This window comes from Schistocerca cancellata, chromosome 3 (assembly GCF_023864275.1).
Source record: "Schistocerca cancellata isolate TAMUIC-IGC-003103 chromosome 3, iqSchCanc2.1, whole genome shotgun sequence".
NCBI lineage: Eukaryota > Metazoa > Arthropoda > Insecta > Orthoptera > Acrididae > Schistocerca > Schistocerca cancellata.
This window is the reverse complement of record NC_064628.1, coordinates 560562498-560579092: the sequence shown is the minus strand read 5'-3', so window position 1 is coordinate 560579092 and position 16595 is coordinate 560562498. Positions and strand designations below refer to the sequence as shown.

The window sequence follows — 16595 nt, the reverse complement described above, 5'->3', positions numbered from 1 at the left end:
CTTCGATTCTGGTCTGTTCCTGTTTTGGCGCTGTCCATGGTTCACTACCATAAAATGCTGTTCTCATGACGTACATTTTTAGAAATTTCTTGCTCGAATTGAAGCCTATGTTTGACAGTAATAGACTTCTCTTGGCTAGGAATGTCCTCTTTTCCCACGCTAGTCTACTTTTTATGCATTGCTTACTTCTTCCGCCGCGGATTATTTTGTTTCCAAGGTAGAAGACTTCCTTAACTTTGTCTGCTTCGTCGTCAACAGTTTTATGATAAGTTTCTCGATATTATCATATCTGCTACTTCTCATTACTTCTGTCTCTTTCGGGTTATTCTCAATCCATAATTTCTACTCGTTAGACTGTTTATTCCACACAGCAGCGCCTGTAATTCTTTTGCACTTTCACTGAGAGTAGCATTACCATCAGTAAATCTTATCCTTTTACCCTGAATTTTAATCCCACTCTTGATCCTTTCTTTTATTTCCGTCACGTCTTCCCCGATGCAGAGTTTGAGCCGTTGGGGCGAAAGACTGCACCCTGTCTTACACCCTTTCTAATTCCAAACCCAAAGCCGTTTCTAGTGAAATCTCAAACCATATACACTGCACCCCGCCCCCTCCCCCCACTACTAACACTCCTACCTACCGTAACTAAGATCATGGGACCACGGGCGTGCTCTTGAATAGGGAGCCATGCAGTGAAGCCGCGGTACAGAACAAGGAGACTCCGCTCCTCAATACCTGGTGTGGCATGATGAGTGAGTCGTCCACCAGCACGAGGTCTTCAGCGCTCACAGACTGTAGGAAGTCGATCAGCTGCTGCGAATCGTTCGTTTCGTAGCCGAGGGCGGCACCCAGTCCAAAAGAATGGTTCCGGGCTTCTGCGATTGTCAGAGGATGTTCGGTGATAACGGTCCCACTCTCAAGGATGGCTTGTGAGAACAGACCTGCAAAATGAAGTATTGCGTAGTTTAATTTAGTGCTGGAACAGAGAAAGGCATGATAGGTATTGTACTCAGGCGTGACATATTCACCTCACTTCTGTTTTTTTTTTTGGTCATCAGTCTACTGACTGGTTTGATGCGGCCCGCCACGAATTCCTTTCCTGCGCTAACCTCTTCGTCTCAGAGTAGCACTTGCAACCTACGTCCTCAATTATTTGCTTGACGTATTCCAATCTCTGTCTTCCTCTACAGTTTTTGCCCTCTACAGCTCCCTCTAGTACCATGGAAGTCATTCCCTCATGTCTTAGCAGATGTCCAATTATCCTGTCCCTTCTCCTTATCAGTGTTTTCCACATATTCCTTTCCTCTCCGATTCTGCGTAGAACCTCCTCATTCCTTACCTTATCAGTCCACCTAATATTCAACATTCGTCTATAGCACCACATCTCAAATGCTTCGATTCTCTTCTGTTCCGGTTTTCCAACAGTCCATGTTTCACTACCATACAATGCTGTACTCCATTTACATCCTCAGAAATTTCTTCCTCAACTTAAGGCCGGTATTTGATATGAGTAGACTTCTCTTGGCCAGAAATGCCTTTTTTGCCATAGCGAGTCTGCTTTTGATGTCCTCCTTGCTCCGTCCGTCATTGGTTATTTTACTGCCTAGGTAGCAGAATTCCTTAACTTCATTGACTTCGTGACCATCAATCCTGATGTTAAGTTTCTCGCTGTTCTCATTTCTACTACTTCTCATTACCTTCGTCTTTCTCCGATTTACTCTCAAACCATACTGTGTACTCATTAGACTGTTCATTCCGTTCAGCAGATCATTTAATTCTTCTTCACTTTCACTCAGGATAGCAATGTCATCAGCGAATCGTATCATTGATATCATTTCACCTTGTACTTTAATTCCACTCCTGAACCTTTCTTTTATTTCCATCATTGCTTACTCGATGTACAGATTGAAGAGTAGGGGTGAAAGGCTACAGCCTTGTCTTACACCCTTCTTAATACGAGCACTTCGTTCTTGATCGTCCACTCTTATTATTCCATCTTGGTTGTTGTACTATTTCTTTCAGAATCTCGAACAGCGTGCACCATTTTATATTGTCGAACGCTTTTTCCAGGTCGACAAATCCCATGAAAGTGTCTTGATTCTTCTTGAGCCTTGCTTCCATTATTAGCCGTAACGTCAGAATTGCCTCTCTCGTCCCTTTACTTTTCCTAAAGCCAAACTCATCGTCACCTAGCGCATTCTCAATTTTCTCTTCCATTCTTCTGCATATTATTCTTGTAAGCAGCTTCGATGCATGAGCTGTTAAGCTGATTGTGCGATAATTCTCACACTTGTCAGCTCTTGCCGTCTTCGGAATTGTGTGGATGATGCTTTTCCGAAAGTCAGATGGTATATCGCCAGACTCATATATTCTACACACCAACGTGAATAGTCGTTTTGTTGCCACTTCCCTCAATGATTTTAGAAATTCTGATGGAATGTTATCTATCGCTTTTGCCTTATTTGACCGTAAGTCCTCCAAAGCTCTTTTAAATTCCGATTCTAATACTGGATCCCCTATCTCTTCTAAATCGACTCCTGTTTCTTCTTCTATCACATCAGACAAATCTTCACCCTCATAGAGGCTTTCAATGTATTCTTTCCACCTATCTGCTCTCTCCTCTGCATTTAACAGTGGAATTCCCATTGCACTCTTAATGTTACCACCGTTGCTTTTAATGTCACCAAAGGTTGTTTTGACTTTCCTGTATGCTGAGTCTGTCCTTCTGTTACCCATGGTTTCTTCGCAGCTACCTTCTTTGTACCTATGTTTTCCTTCCCAACTTCTGTGATGGCCCTTTTTAGAGATGTCCATTCCTCTTCAACTGTACTGCCTACTGCGCTATTCCTTATTGCTGTATCTATAGCGTTAGAGAACTTCAAACGTATCTCGTCATTCCTTAGTACTTCCGTGTCCCACTTCTTTGCGTATTGATTCTTCCTGGCTAATGTCTTGAACTTCAGCCTACTCTTCATCACTACTATATTGTGATCTGAGTCTATATCTTCTCCTGGGTACGCCTTACAATCCAGTATCTGATTTCGGAATCTCTGTCTGACCATGATGTAATCTAATTGAAATCTTCCCGTATCTCCTGGCCTTTTCCAAGTATACCTCCTCCTCTTGTGATTCTTGAACAGGGCATTTGCTATTACTAGCTGAAACTTGTTACAGAACTCAATTAGTCTTTCTCCTCTTTCATTCCTTGTCCCAAGCCCATATCCTCCTGTAACCTTTTCTTCTACTCCTTCCCCTACAACTGCATTCCAGTCGCCCATGACTATTAGATTTTCGTCCCCCTTCACATACTGCATTACCCTTTCAATATCCTCATACACTTTATCTGTTCATCTTCAGCTTGCGACGTCGGCATGTATACCTGAACTATCGTTGTCGGTGTTGGTCTGCTGTCGATTCTGATTAGAACAACCCGGTCACTGAACTGCTCACAGTAACACACCCTCTGCCCTACCTTCCTATTCATAACGAATCCTACACCTGTTATACCATTTTCTGCTGCTGTTGATATTACCCGATACTCATCTGACCAGAAATCCTTGTCTTCCTTCCACTTCACTTCACTGACCCCTACTATATCTAGATTGAGCCTTTGCATTTCCCCTTTTCAGATTTTCTAGCTTCCCTACCACGTTCATGCTTCTGACATTCCACGCCCCAACTCGTAGAACGTTATACTTGAAAAAAGAGACAGCATTGGTCGTATATTTTTTACTATCGCAAAAAGGATTTTCTGTCACTGAGTGACCATCTTCAGTGCTATATTGTATAACTTAAATTAGGATGCACTGTTGTCACTAAGCTTGCGGCAATCACATAGACTATGTGATTGCCGCAAGCTTAGTGACAACAGTGCATCCTAATTTAAGTTATACAATATAGCACTGAAGATGGTCACTCAGTGACAGAAAATCGATTTTGCGATAGTAAAAAATATACGACCAATGCTGTCTCTTTTTTCAAGTATACCTGTTATCTGGTCGTAGTGCACAAGACAACATGGAGTCGCCAATCAATAAAATCGTAGAACGTTATCCTTTCGTTGATTATTCAATCTTTTTCTCATGGTAACCTCCCCCTTGACATCCCGGAGATCCGAATGGGGGACTATTCCAGAATCTTTTGCCAATGGAAGGATCATCATGACACTTCTTAAAATATGGGCCACATGTCCTGTGGATACACGTTACGTGTCTTTAATGCAGTGGTTTCCATTGCCTTCTGCATCCTCATGTCGTTGATCATTGCTGATTCTTCCGCCTTCCGCCTTTAGGGGCAATTTCCCATCCCTAGGACAAGAGAGTGCCATGAACCTCTCTCCGCTCCTCCGCCCTCTTTGGCAAGGCCGTTGGCAGAATGAGGCTGACTTCTTATGCCGGAAGTCTTCGGCCGCCAATGCTGATTATTTATCAAAATTTAGGCATTAGTGGGGATCGAACCCGGGACGGAAGACGTTTTGATTATGAATCAAAGACGCTACCCCTAGACCAGGGGTACTTTGTTGTATATCTAAACACCTAGAGGCACTGTGTGTAGGACATTATTAAATAATTAGAAAGCAGTTCTGGGTACATTAGGCACACAAGGAAGAAATGTAAAAAGCTCCCTTTTCACGAGATTACTGAAGAATGGGATACAACCCGTCGGTTTTGACCGATGTCGTGAAGTTACCAGAGATGAAGTATTGCACAGATTTAACAGCGAAGACGAATGTTACGAAACAAAGGAATGCAGGACAGAGAAAACGGATGGTAGACATACAGCACGCACATACATATTTCGAAAAAAATGTTAAGTCTGTCGCTTCTTTGGGTCCTAGTATTCAGTTCTTTGGTTGAGCTATATAGGTCAACTGAAGTAAAGTATACAAGTCTTCCGTATGCCGATATTTTCGCCTTGGACAGTACTAGTATAGATTGAGAAACATCGTAGTAATACTGCTAAAGAATGCGAATAAAAGCGACAGCTATAAAATTTGAGTTTCGTACTGCAATTGAGGAATTCTGCATCATACTTACAAACGAAAATCAGAAATTAAAAATTGTCCAGAATGAAAAACCATTCTTGCAAAATACACACGTAGAACTTAACAACTCATTCACAGCTTACAATAAAAATACAAAGTATCTGATCGGCTGCCTGTGTTTACATAATATGCCTTTATCAGCTCGTAACCCTTAAAAACCGGCGAATTAGGACGGAAAATAGAGTTCCTCAACCTCAGTGTTCACCCTTTAGCACTGCCTATTCGTAACATGCGTAGTTTGAAACAGTTACAATCAACAGGACAATACCAGTAATTTTTTGTTCAACACTTACCACTCCTCGAGAGAAGCAACGAACCCTGGACAGATTATTTTCTTTCCTTTTATCTCTATATTACATTTAATATTTGGATTATCTGTATTTCGAAACGGAGGAAGTCATAGGTTTTCAGTCTTTGTTCGATTTCTACGTTTATTATAGGAAGTAATAGGAAGAAAAAACTGAAAATCGGTTATTTCAGAAACCGGCTATTTTCGCGGTTTCAGAGGTCAGGATAAACTGGCATTGAAAAAACGATAACGGTCATCCCCAATCTAGATTTCTTCCTCTGGGAGTAAAGTGTTCTAAAATCGACGTGCAAGCCTCCAGGTGCCGGAGACCAACAGCCGTAAAGAAGTCGTCGGTGTTCCCGTTGCTGTACTGGAGAACACGTTTCGTAACAGCTTCATGGCTCATCTACATGAGTGCCCCGATAACGGCGTTGCTCATCTGAGTGATGCGATCTTTACGAAGTGAGTAACACATACCGAATCAAACTCGTAAGTCTCACTAGCACGTCTGCATTTGTAAATCATGACGACCTGTGTGAATAAAGTTTTTGTGAACTGCTGAAAAAGGGGCGTTCTCTCTGTGTCACCGTGTAAAGTAAAGTTGGAGATAAACACTGCCCCAAGTTCTCACCTGACGAGAGGGGTGAGACGAAATGCACTGAGGTACACATGGAACCGGCGCTTTGTCCGAAAATCGTGACTCGCTGCGGGTCGCCGCCAAAGCTGGCGATGTTGTTTTGCACCCAGGTCATTGCCAGCTGCTGGTCCTTGAGTCCCGCGTTGCCAGGTGCGACGGCGTCTCCCGTTCCCAGAAAACCTATAATTGAACACGACATCCATGACATAAGAAAGCAACTCACGGAAGAACCAAGCGACCATTGTAAGTAGACACCAAATGTTACAGTGAAATGTACAGATCGCAGTTGTTTATAGACAATTTTTCATGATTCATTTGGAAAATATCTTTAATTTGAGGTTCAAAAGTATCTGAATTAATCGTGAACGGCATACAAAACAAAGCGAGAAATGTCTACATATACATATATGTAGATGGGTAATGAGGAGAAACTGAATAGAATTGGCGAGACTAGAAATTTATGGCACAACGTGACAAGAAGGGAGAATGGGTTGATAGGACACATTGTGAGACATCAGTGGATGATCAGATTAGTACTGGAGGGAAGTGTGGGAAGTAAAAAAAAATGGCTCTGAGCATTATGGGACCTAAGAGCTGTGGTCATCAGTCCCCTAGAACTTAGAACTACTTAAACCTAACTAACCTAAGGACATTACACACATCCATGCCCGAGGCAGGATTCGAACCTGTGACCGTAGTAGTCGCGCGGTTCCGGACTGCGCGCCTAGAACCGTGAGACCACCACGGCCGGCGTGGGAGGTAAAAGTCACAGGAGACCAAGAGATGAATATAGTAAGCAGATTCAGAAGGATTGAGATTACAGCAGTTATTAAGTGATGAAAAGGCATCAAACCAGTCTTCGGACTAAAAACCCAACAAGAACAACATAGTACAACATTTCCTAATGTAAAATTCGTGAAAGGGTCCTAGCTCTTGTAAAATAAGATACTCAAGAACTTTACAAAGTATCAAAGGCTAACTGACCAGCAGCACCTTGCGGCTTCTAAGTAAAACTAATCATCCTCTAGATGTAGGGAGAATTATAGCGAAACATTTTTAACATACAGCTTGTAGATACAGTCGGCGTCTACATATAATGTAACGTAGTACATACGTTGACACCGCGGATCCAAGTTTCCGGAAAGCATTATCAATGTGAATATAAAAAAGTTGCTCGCGAGATATTCCTATGCAACACTTAGTACTAAACAATGGTAGTTGCTTGTAATTTTAATATTACTTCCCTCTCGTAACATTAGTATAAGTGTAATTTCGGAATTTCACTTTACCATAACTGTCACAGTGCAGGCTCTTGGTTCGCCTCTTACTTTACAAACAGAAAGCAAAAGGTAATTCTCCACAATATTGAGAGTGGTAGTGATGTTCAGTCCCAATGGGGCACTGTCAAGTGGGGCGTTCCCCAAGGGTCGGTGCTGGGGCTACTTTATAAAAAGGGAGACAGGGATAATGTTGACAATTATAGACCTATTTCTATGCCATCGGTGTTTGCTAAAGTTATCGAGAAGGTTGTATATACAAGGTTACTGGAGCATTTAAATTCACATAATTTGCTGTCAAATGTACAGTTTGGTTTTAAAAATGGTTTAACAACTGAAAATGCTATATTCTCTTTTCTCTGTGAGGTTTTGGACGGATTAAATAAAAGGTTGCGAACGCTAGGTGTTTTCTTTGATTTAACGAAGGCTTTTGACTGTGTTGACCACAAAATATTACTGCAGAAGTTGTACAATCATGGAGTAAGGGGAGTAGCTTACAATTGGTTCGCCTCTTACTTTACAGACAGAAATTAGAAGGTAATTCTCCGCAATATTGAGAGTAGTAGTGATGTTCAGTCCCAATGGGGCACTGTTAAGTGGGGCATTCCCCAAGGGTCGGTGCTGGGGCCACTGCTGTTTCTTATTTATATAAATGATATGCCTTCTAGTATTGCAGGTGATTCAAAAATATTTCTGTTTGCTGATGACACCAGCTTGGTAGTGAAGAATCTTGTGTGTAATATTGAAACAGTATCAAATAATGTAGTTCATGAAATAATTTCGTGGCTTGTGGAAAATAATTTGATGCTAAATGACAGTAAGACTCAGTTTTTACAGTTTATAACTCATAATTCAACAAGAACCGATATTTTGATCAGACAGAATGGGCATATTATAAGCGAGATGGAACAGTTCAAGTTCCTAGATGTTTGGATAGATAGTAAGCTGTTGTGGAAAGCCCATGTTCAGGATCTTGTTCGAAACCAAACGCTGCTTTATTTACCATTAGAACAGTATCTGAAGTAAGTGACAGTTCAACACGAAAAGTAGTTTACTTCGCTTATTTTCATACACTTATGTCTTATGGTATTATTTTTTGGGGTAATTCTTCTGATTCAAAAAGGGTATTTTTGGCTCAAAAAAGGGCTATTCGAGCTATGTGTGGTGTTAAGTTCGAGAACCTCTTGTCGACCCCTATTCAATAGTCTTGGAATTCTGACACTGCCTTTACAATATATATTTTCTTTAATGTCGTTTGTTGTTAGAAATATTAGCTTATTCCCAAGAGTTAGCAGCTTTCTTTCAGTTAATACGAGGCAGAAATCAAATCTGCATGTGGAATGCACTGCCTTGATTCTTGTGCAGAAAGGAGTGCAGTATTCTGCTGCATCCATTTTCAATAAGCTACCACAAGAACTGAAAAATCTTAGCAGTACCCCAAACACTTTTAAGTCTAAACTGAAGAGTTTCCTCATGGCTCACTCCATCTATTCTGTCGAGGAGCTCCTGGAAGAGCTGAAAAATTAAGCAAATTCTAGAGTTACATTGTTGATTTTCTTTATTTAAACTTACGAATTGTCGCCTGTATATGTAACTTATATTTCATTGTATCTGTTTCTACTATCACGTTATAATTTCATGTATTGACTCGTTCCATGACCATGGAGACTTCTCCTTAATTTGGTCCCACGGAACAATAAATAAATAAATAAAAAACTGAAGAGTTTCTGCTCAGACCTTATGGTGCCTCAAGGGTAATCTGATCTTCCACCTATCTTGTCACTCAGCACTCTTCCCCCTATGTACATCGTTACTATTTTACTTTGCCCCGCTCCAAACTGCTTTCAAAAAGAAAAAAATATAACCACACAATAATCATGTAGTGCTTTTGGGCCACACACAAATACAAAATTTTCATAACTATAACCAATTTTCAGCCAGATTATCATAAACAGCGTCTTTTTCATCGATTGACAGCATTTATTAGATACTCAAGATGGACCAACCATTCACAATTTGTCAAACCATGAGCTGTTTACGAAGACGTCTAGTCGTGTCGTAATCCGCTAGCGAGACTACTTAAACCATACGATCTGTATAAGATCCTTAAAGGACATGTACCAGTTTGCCGATTTATATTTGTGTCCTACCTACCGCTAGGCAAAATACCTTGCCATGCTAATAGTACCAAATGTCAATCTCTACAACCATAATATTCGTAAATCTAAGTATTTAGTTGAGGTAATCAAGATAAAGTACCCCGCCCCAAATCACGTTAAGACAAAACTAGACGCGGTGACTTCACTTATAAGCGGACACGACTGATCTTTCAGCTAGGCAGTCTGTACACAGCATCGCAAAAATATTCCAGCATACATATTTTGTTGCAGTCGTTGGTCTGAAGATAAATATGACGCCATTCTCCATACAATTTTTCCCATACAAGTCTCCTAATCACCTCATACCTACTAGATTTTGGAGATGTAAACCGTATTCAGTTCTTGATCACCCACACAGATTTTTAACCTCGGAACAAACTTCCCTCCGTTAGCAAATTTACTGTTCCTTGATGAATCTGTGTGTGTTGTATCACATTTAGCTCAAGTTGTTTCATAAAGCCCTTTTCTTCCGAGCTCGATTCAGTATCTCTTTATTAGTTACTCGATCTACCTCTCAAATCTTCAGTATTCTTCTATAACACCACATTTCAAAACCTGCTATTGGGTTCTTGTATGACAATATTACCACCCAAGTTTGATTTCCACACAACTAACGCTCCATACACATACAGAAAACACATTTCCTGACAAAAAAGTGAAGCAGCCAGAAAGGAGGACAAAAGGAAATGAAATATCACAGGTTGAAGGGGTATATGACGTTATTTTGTTGATTCTAAAACCTAATGAAATTTCTGAAGATTTTGGGCAGTATGAGCACACGAATCAATATGACGATGCACTCTCACTTATGTGCATTGACACACTGATTCTGTTGGGATGGGCATCATACAGTCGTTGTATAGTCATCTGAAGTAAGAAACTTCCTGGCAGATTAAAACTGTGTGCGGGACCGAGACTCGAACTCGGGACCTTTGCCTTTCGCGGGCAAGTGCTCTACCAACTGAGCTACCCAAGCTCTTGCCCGCGAAAGGCAAAGGTCCCGAGTTCGAGTCTCGGTCCGGCACACAGTTTTAATCTGCCAGGAAGTTTCATATCAGCGCACACTCCATTGCTGAGTGAAAATCTCATTTTGGAAACATCTCGGGGTAAGCTGGCCCAAAACTATTGTAATTGGAAGCTGATATCCTGGCACTGGGACAGAGTTGACGTCCAAACTGTTCCCAGGTGTGTTCTATTGGGGACAAATCAGTGGATCTTGCCGGCCACAGGTGTACCTCGGCATCACGAAGACAGTTCATAGAGACATGTTCCATACATGGACGAGTGTTTTTCATTGAAAGATGACATCGCGTTAGTGACATACGAAAGGTAAAACAAGTTGATGCAAAGTGTCCATGATGTACAGCTATGCTGTCAGAGTTCCCTCAGTCAGTACCAGGGCGCTGATGAACGCGCAGTTGAGCGCCCCACAAACCAAACGTAATCAGCCAGTACCAGCTCTGGCCCAAAGTCATACTCGATAGTTCCCCACACCACAATACCAGGAGTAACAGTAGCGTCACTCTGGAAGAATGGGACCTCTCCCCAGGGTCTCGCTATACTAGCAGATGATGGTCATTCTAGGTAATGCAGAACCTCAAATGACCGTTGAACACAATGTTATAACAGCCATCAGTAGTCCATACTTCCCCTTCATAACACCACTCCAATCGCACCATTTGTGTTGTTGAGTTAATGGCATGCTATGCGTGGTATGGTAATTCCCTAATCCGCCGGCCAGTCAGTGGTGTGGGATGACACAGAATGTTTCAGGGTGTCCATTACTTGTTCTTGGATGTCACACACAAATGTGAAGGAGTTACCCTGACAGTAGTCTGTTAGAAACGCGCAAAGTACGCAGTAGGTCACAGCTGAGCCAGCCACTGGTGAGCGTAGACGTTACGCCACACAAAACACAACGCAGCCACAGCGTGTTGCGAGGTGAGCCATCCAGGCGAGGTACGGAAATAGTTGCACGGCAACGCCTAAGCATAAGAAGGCGGAGGTGTTTGGACACCAGCAAACGCAAAAGTGTTTAGTACACATGCTGCAAGGCATACCAAAGCCAAAGCAAATGTGCCCCGTGATTCATAAATACCTAGTCGCTTTTGTACTGAAGTATTCTTGTGTGGAATTGCTGTGCTACCACCACGTATCTGTAACACAGAGATGCCGTCTGGAATGCTGTAAGGAATCTGCAATTGGACCTCTCATCAGAGCAGCCTGCCCTAAGACATAAGCTACAGAGCCGCCTCTGCGTGGCTTGCCCAGTCCTGGGACACAGCGCATTGGCCGCAGTGCTTCTACAGTGGGTCACGGCCGCCACAGAACAGGAGACATCAGCTACTCCTCAGCCACCCACCACTGCTTTAGCCGCCGAGCCTGGAGGACGTCGCTGACGGAAGCAATGGCGTTACGTCACAGATCGGCCATACCGCCTGTCAGCATTGTGGGACGCCACGCATACACATGAGGAAGGCAACTGGATGCCCCAGCTACACTGCCTCTGTTCGGATTGTACCGTGGTGGAAAGCTGCAATAAAGAAATCGCAAACCTAAAAACAAATCTGCTGACTCCTATTTCAGTGTGCTAGGTGCACTAAGCAGCGATCCATCCCCCCCCCCCCCCACCTCTCTCACACTGACAACACTGTGTTACATCTATATGCAGCCTATCCGTGTCTTTCACAGTAATGACTCAACATGTTGCGCTGTTCACGCTTATGTGCCCACGAGAGCTGGAAACAATAATAAACACGACCAACCCAAAACACTTAGTGGCTGTTCAACTTGTTACACCGAATTTCAAACTCCTATCATTTACCTTCTTGCCGATGTGTGCACTTGTACGAAGTTAGTCTGTCATCTTACCATGATTTCTGGTTGCTTTAACTCTTTTTTTTTCAGATAGCGAACATTCCAACAGGGAAATTTGTATATGGTTATACAATGTTTTCTTTTAAGGATAAGCTCCCTCATGCTGTTGCTAGTCTATAATTTATATCCTGCTTGCTTTCCTTTCGTTAGCTAGTTTTGTGTCCCGAGTGTACTCATCTACTATTGTTAGTGTGTAATCCCTCCAAGCATCGCCAGATTTGTGTTTCCTATATTACGTTTATCATTCATTCGTTTTTGTTATATACATCTTGTAACATCTTTTCAGTAAACAATTAATTCCATCCACTGATCTTCTAAGTCATTTACCATGTATGAAAACACTGTAATGCTATGGAAAAACAAAGTTATTATCTCTCCATCGCTGAACTTTAATTCTTCTTCCCAAATTTCTCTCTAATTTATCTCACTGCTTGTTGAATGCTTTTTTTCATAGTCATCAGTATTTTGACTACCTTGATGCGGTCTGCCGTGATGCCTCTCTTGTGCCAAACTCTGCATCTCACAGTAGCATCTTCATTTTTCATTCTCAATAATTTGCCTGATGTTTCTCAATCTCTGTCTTTACCTGGAGTTTTTTACGCTCTACCACTCCCTCTAGTACGATGAAAGTTTTTCCTTAGTGTACAGACACATGTTCGGTCATCAGGTCCCTTCCTCCAGTGTTTTCCATGAGTTCTTTTCTTCGCCAATTATTTGGAAAATCTGCTGTTTCCTTATCTGATTATCTAATTTTTAAAATTCTTCTTCACTTTGTCTACTTCGTTGTCACCATTTTTGATGGTAAGTTTGTCGCTAATCTCCTTTCTGGTACTCTTCATTTTACTTTTGTCTTCATTGACTTACACTCAATCTATAGTGTATGCTCATTATACTGTTCATTCCATTCTAGACATCCTGTTAATCTTCCTCTCTTTCACCGAAGACCGCGTTGTCATCACTGAATATTACCATTGATACCCGTTCGCCTCGTATTGTAAGTCGACAAATTCAACGACTGTATCCTAAGGTCAGAATTGTCGCTCTGCTAGCTTTATCTTTCCTAATGTCAAACTGTCATACTTTTCATTCTAGTTTGTTTTATTCTTGTAAGTAATGTGGATGCGTGATCTTTTAAACTGCTTATGTAACAGTTCTCAAGTGTATCTGCCCTTGTTATCTTCGGAATTGCGTGAAGAAGATTTTCCTGAAAGTCAGATGATATATCTCTTGTGTCATAGATTCTATAAACAATTGAATGGTCTTTTAATTGCCACTTCCTTCTATCATTTTAGAAATTACGAAGTAACGATATTTATCCATTTTCCTTTATTTGATTCCATGTCATCCTAATTTCTGTTAAACCGGACTCTAATATTGAATTCCCTATGCGTTCCATATCGACTCTCATTTCCTTTTCTATCACGTCATCAGACAAATCAGTGCCCTTGAAGAGATCTTCACTGTACTCTTTCCACTATCTGCTCTCTCTTTTGGGTTAAAAGTGGATTTCCCATTGCTCTCTTCATGTTGACGCACTTGCTTTTAATTTCACAGACGACTGTTCCCTCATTTTCTATACTTCGAATGATTTATTCCAACGACCATTTCTTTTTCGGGTTCTTCACGTTTTCCCTGTAATAATATTACCATGGATTTCCTACACTTACTATTTGTTCTGTTGTTAACTGAGTTATAATGCTGTATTCCTTGCTATATTTCAGTACTTCCTACTTCCGTCGATGAGCTGGTGTATTTCTTCTGGTACCCAAGCTTTCTTCATAGTTCTCCTTTCTCGAAAGGCCTCCATTTGTCCTCTCTCCACTCCTGCTTAACCACTTTGCATTTCCTCTTAATCTTAGCTTGCCAGTATTCCAAATTTCTTATTAGATATTAAAGCTACACCCACATTACCCCTATTTGATTTTGTATTGACGACACTGTATTCACCTGATCGGAATTGTTGTTCTTCTGCCACTGAACTGCACTAATTCCCACTATATGTGACTTCAACCTATCCATTTCCTTTTCTAAATTTTCTAATCTACTTGTCCGACGAAGTGATTTAACATTCCACGCTCCGATCTGTATAACGCCAGTTTTGTTCCCCCTGATTACTACATTCTCCTAACCATTCCCCGATCTGAGATCCGACAGGGACACTATTTCACCTCCTGAATATTTTACTCAAGAGCTTACAATCCTCGTTTAACCACACAGCAGAGCTACATGCCCTCGGGAAAAATTACGGCTGTAGTTTCCTCTTGCTTTCAGCCATTCGCAGAACCAACACAGCAAGTCCGTTTAAGTTGATGTTACAACGCCAGACCAGTGAACCACCCAGACTGTTGCTCCTGCAACAACTAAAAAGCTGCTGCCCCTCTTCAAGAACCACATGTTTGACATCTTAACAGATACTCCTTCGTAGTAGTTGCTCCTACGGTACGGCTATCTGTATCACTGAAGCATTCAAGCCACGCCGCGAACGGCAAGGTCCATGGACTATACGAGGAAGGAATCATTGAAAGGTCCGTTATTGCACCTATGATATTCGTTTATCTGCAAACGTCTACAGTCGTCCATTACAGGCTGCTGAGTATGCCACGTCGAATTCGACATTTTCCTGCCGCTACGCCAGTCGAGATCAGTGGAGACAGTGCAATGTGTACGTGAAGTTGCATTTTGTGACGTTATTTGTGTAGTGAAGCGTCAGGCGGGTCGGCGATTGGGAATCAACCATGATAACGTATTGTGATTGGTTGAGATGAAATTACGATGAAATCTTCTTCGTGAAGATGGTATTGTTGGAGAGTATGAATCATTCACACGTTTTCTGGTATCTATTACAGTGCAAAAATATTATCACCGATTAGAAACGGTTACTGCTGTAACGCTAACACATATTTATGATGCTAGTGATCATAATGACGAATACCTCACGGCAAGCGGTAATGATACGGCTAGTTCGAGAACAGGCCATGGTTTCAGCAAGTAGTGTCATCACCGTGTCTGATGAAAACACACTAGACAGCATATACAATGATTATGACGGCAGAGGTTTCAATATATGTGACACTTTCCTGAAAAGATACCATAAAATGAAGACTGCGTATTGGATTATGTGACAGGGAAAGACATAAGTTTTCATGGGAAATCGTAGGCTGTATTCAATGCCGTCAAGCAGTGTATAAATGCGAAGTAACACGTAACGCGAGAATGCTTTTCTTTAGTTCATTACCGGCATTTCAGCATTGGGCATTGGACATAGCCAGAGATCTCGAGTGAACGAACTTTACAACATCACTGAGACAAAATCGAAGATGTTTGGGATAATATCACGCCGTGTAACAATGCTCCATGCACGAAAAGATAAAGACGATGAGGAAGAGATCATTCAAGGTGCTCAAACATTTTGTTCCGAAAGAACGCTTTACGTTAAACGAGAGAGAAAAAGAGTCTCGACGTTCCAATCAATTAATAGTCCAACATACACTTACACGATCGACGTTGCTATATCAGTGGACGTACGATTGGCAGAAGAATTCCATGTATGATTCCAAGAACCCAACGGTAAGTTTGTACCTCGCTTGTCAAGGGAAACAGCAAAAAGAAGTTCTCCTAATGTCTTCACAGATGCAAGTGAGATCTGAAAGATGACGAAGAAAAATCTGAGGAGGGTTTATCCTGTAAGTTTTCTCTCAGAATCAATAGTACTTTGACACTCTTTGTCTAGACATAAGGATGAACAAGTACTATTGAAACCTCTGGAGATGAAGATGTAGTTGTAAGTATCATTCAACCAAAACTACGAAATATACACAACCTCTGGAATTGTATTTTTTTAGGCATTATAAAATATATGCCAAGAGAACGACAGACATTCTTAAACTCCGCTCCAGGAACATGCAGCCAAATTTTCTTGACAGTCTCTTTATAATGAAAATGCATTCCGTCGTTTACAATCAATTATCTGCAAAAGTATAGACACCAACACCTCGTTACTCATAGCAGAACGCTGCCTACGATGTTGATGACACTGTGCGTGCTGTAGTAATTCGTATTCCTCTGAGCATTTTACTGATAGTCCTCATTTATAGTTTACTATATCTGCAATGCGTATGAATTTTACAGTATAGAGTACGTTTGCAGAGTTTTGAAAAACATCGGCAGTCACCAGGACATTGAGAGGTACGTAAAGTTCTGCAACAAGAATTTCATACATAAATGTTTGCTCGAACACGACGACTTTTTTTTATCAGTGAAAAATTAGGCGAAAGGCTAGGTACTAGTAAAATAACACTGGGTTTGGAATTTG

The 16595-nt window shown here is 41.4% G+C and overlaps 1 protein-coding gene across 4 annotated transcripts in view; it reads right to left on the bottom strand.

The window, feature by feature from the left end:
• The window catches only part of LOC126176801 (acetylcholinesterase-like), a 239290-nt gene that overhangs the window by 206227 nt on the left and 16468 nt on the right, over positions 1-16595 (bottom strand). For all 4 annotated transcript variants that reach the window (XM_049923979.1, XM_049923981.1, XM_049923982.1 and 1 more), the window contains exons 4-5: positions 5965-6150; positions 736-941 (exon numbers count right to left, since the gene is read on the bottom strand). In XM_049923979.1, the coding sequence (XP_049779936.1) occupies positions 736-941; positions 5965-6150 (392 nt within the window). The remainder of the gene's footprint in view (positions 1-735; positions 942-5964; positions 6151-16595) is intronic.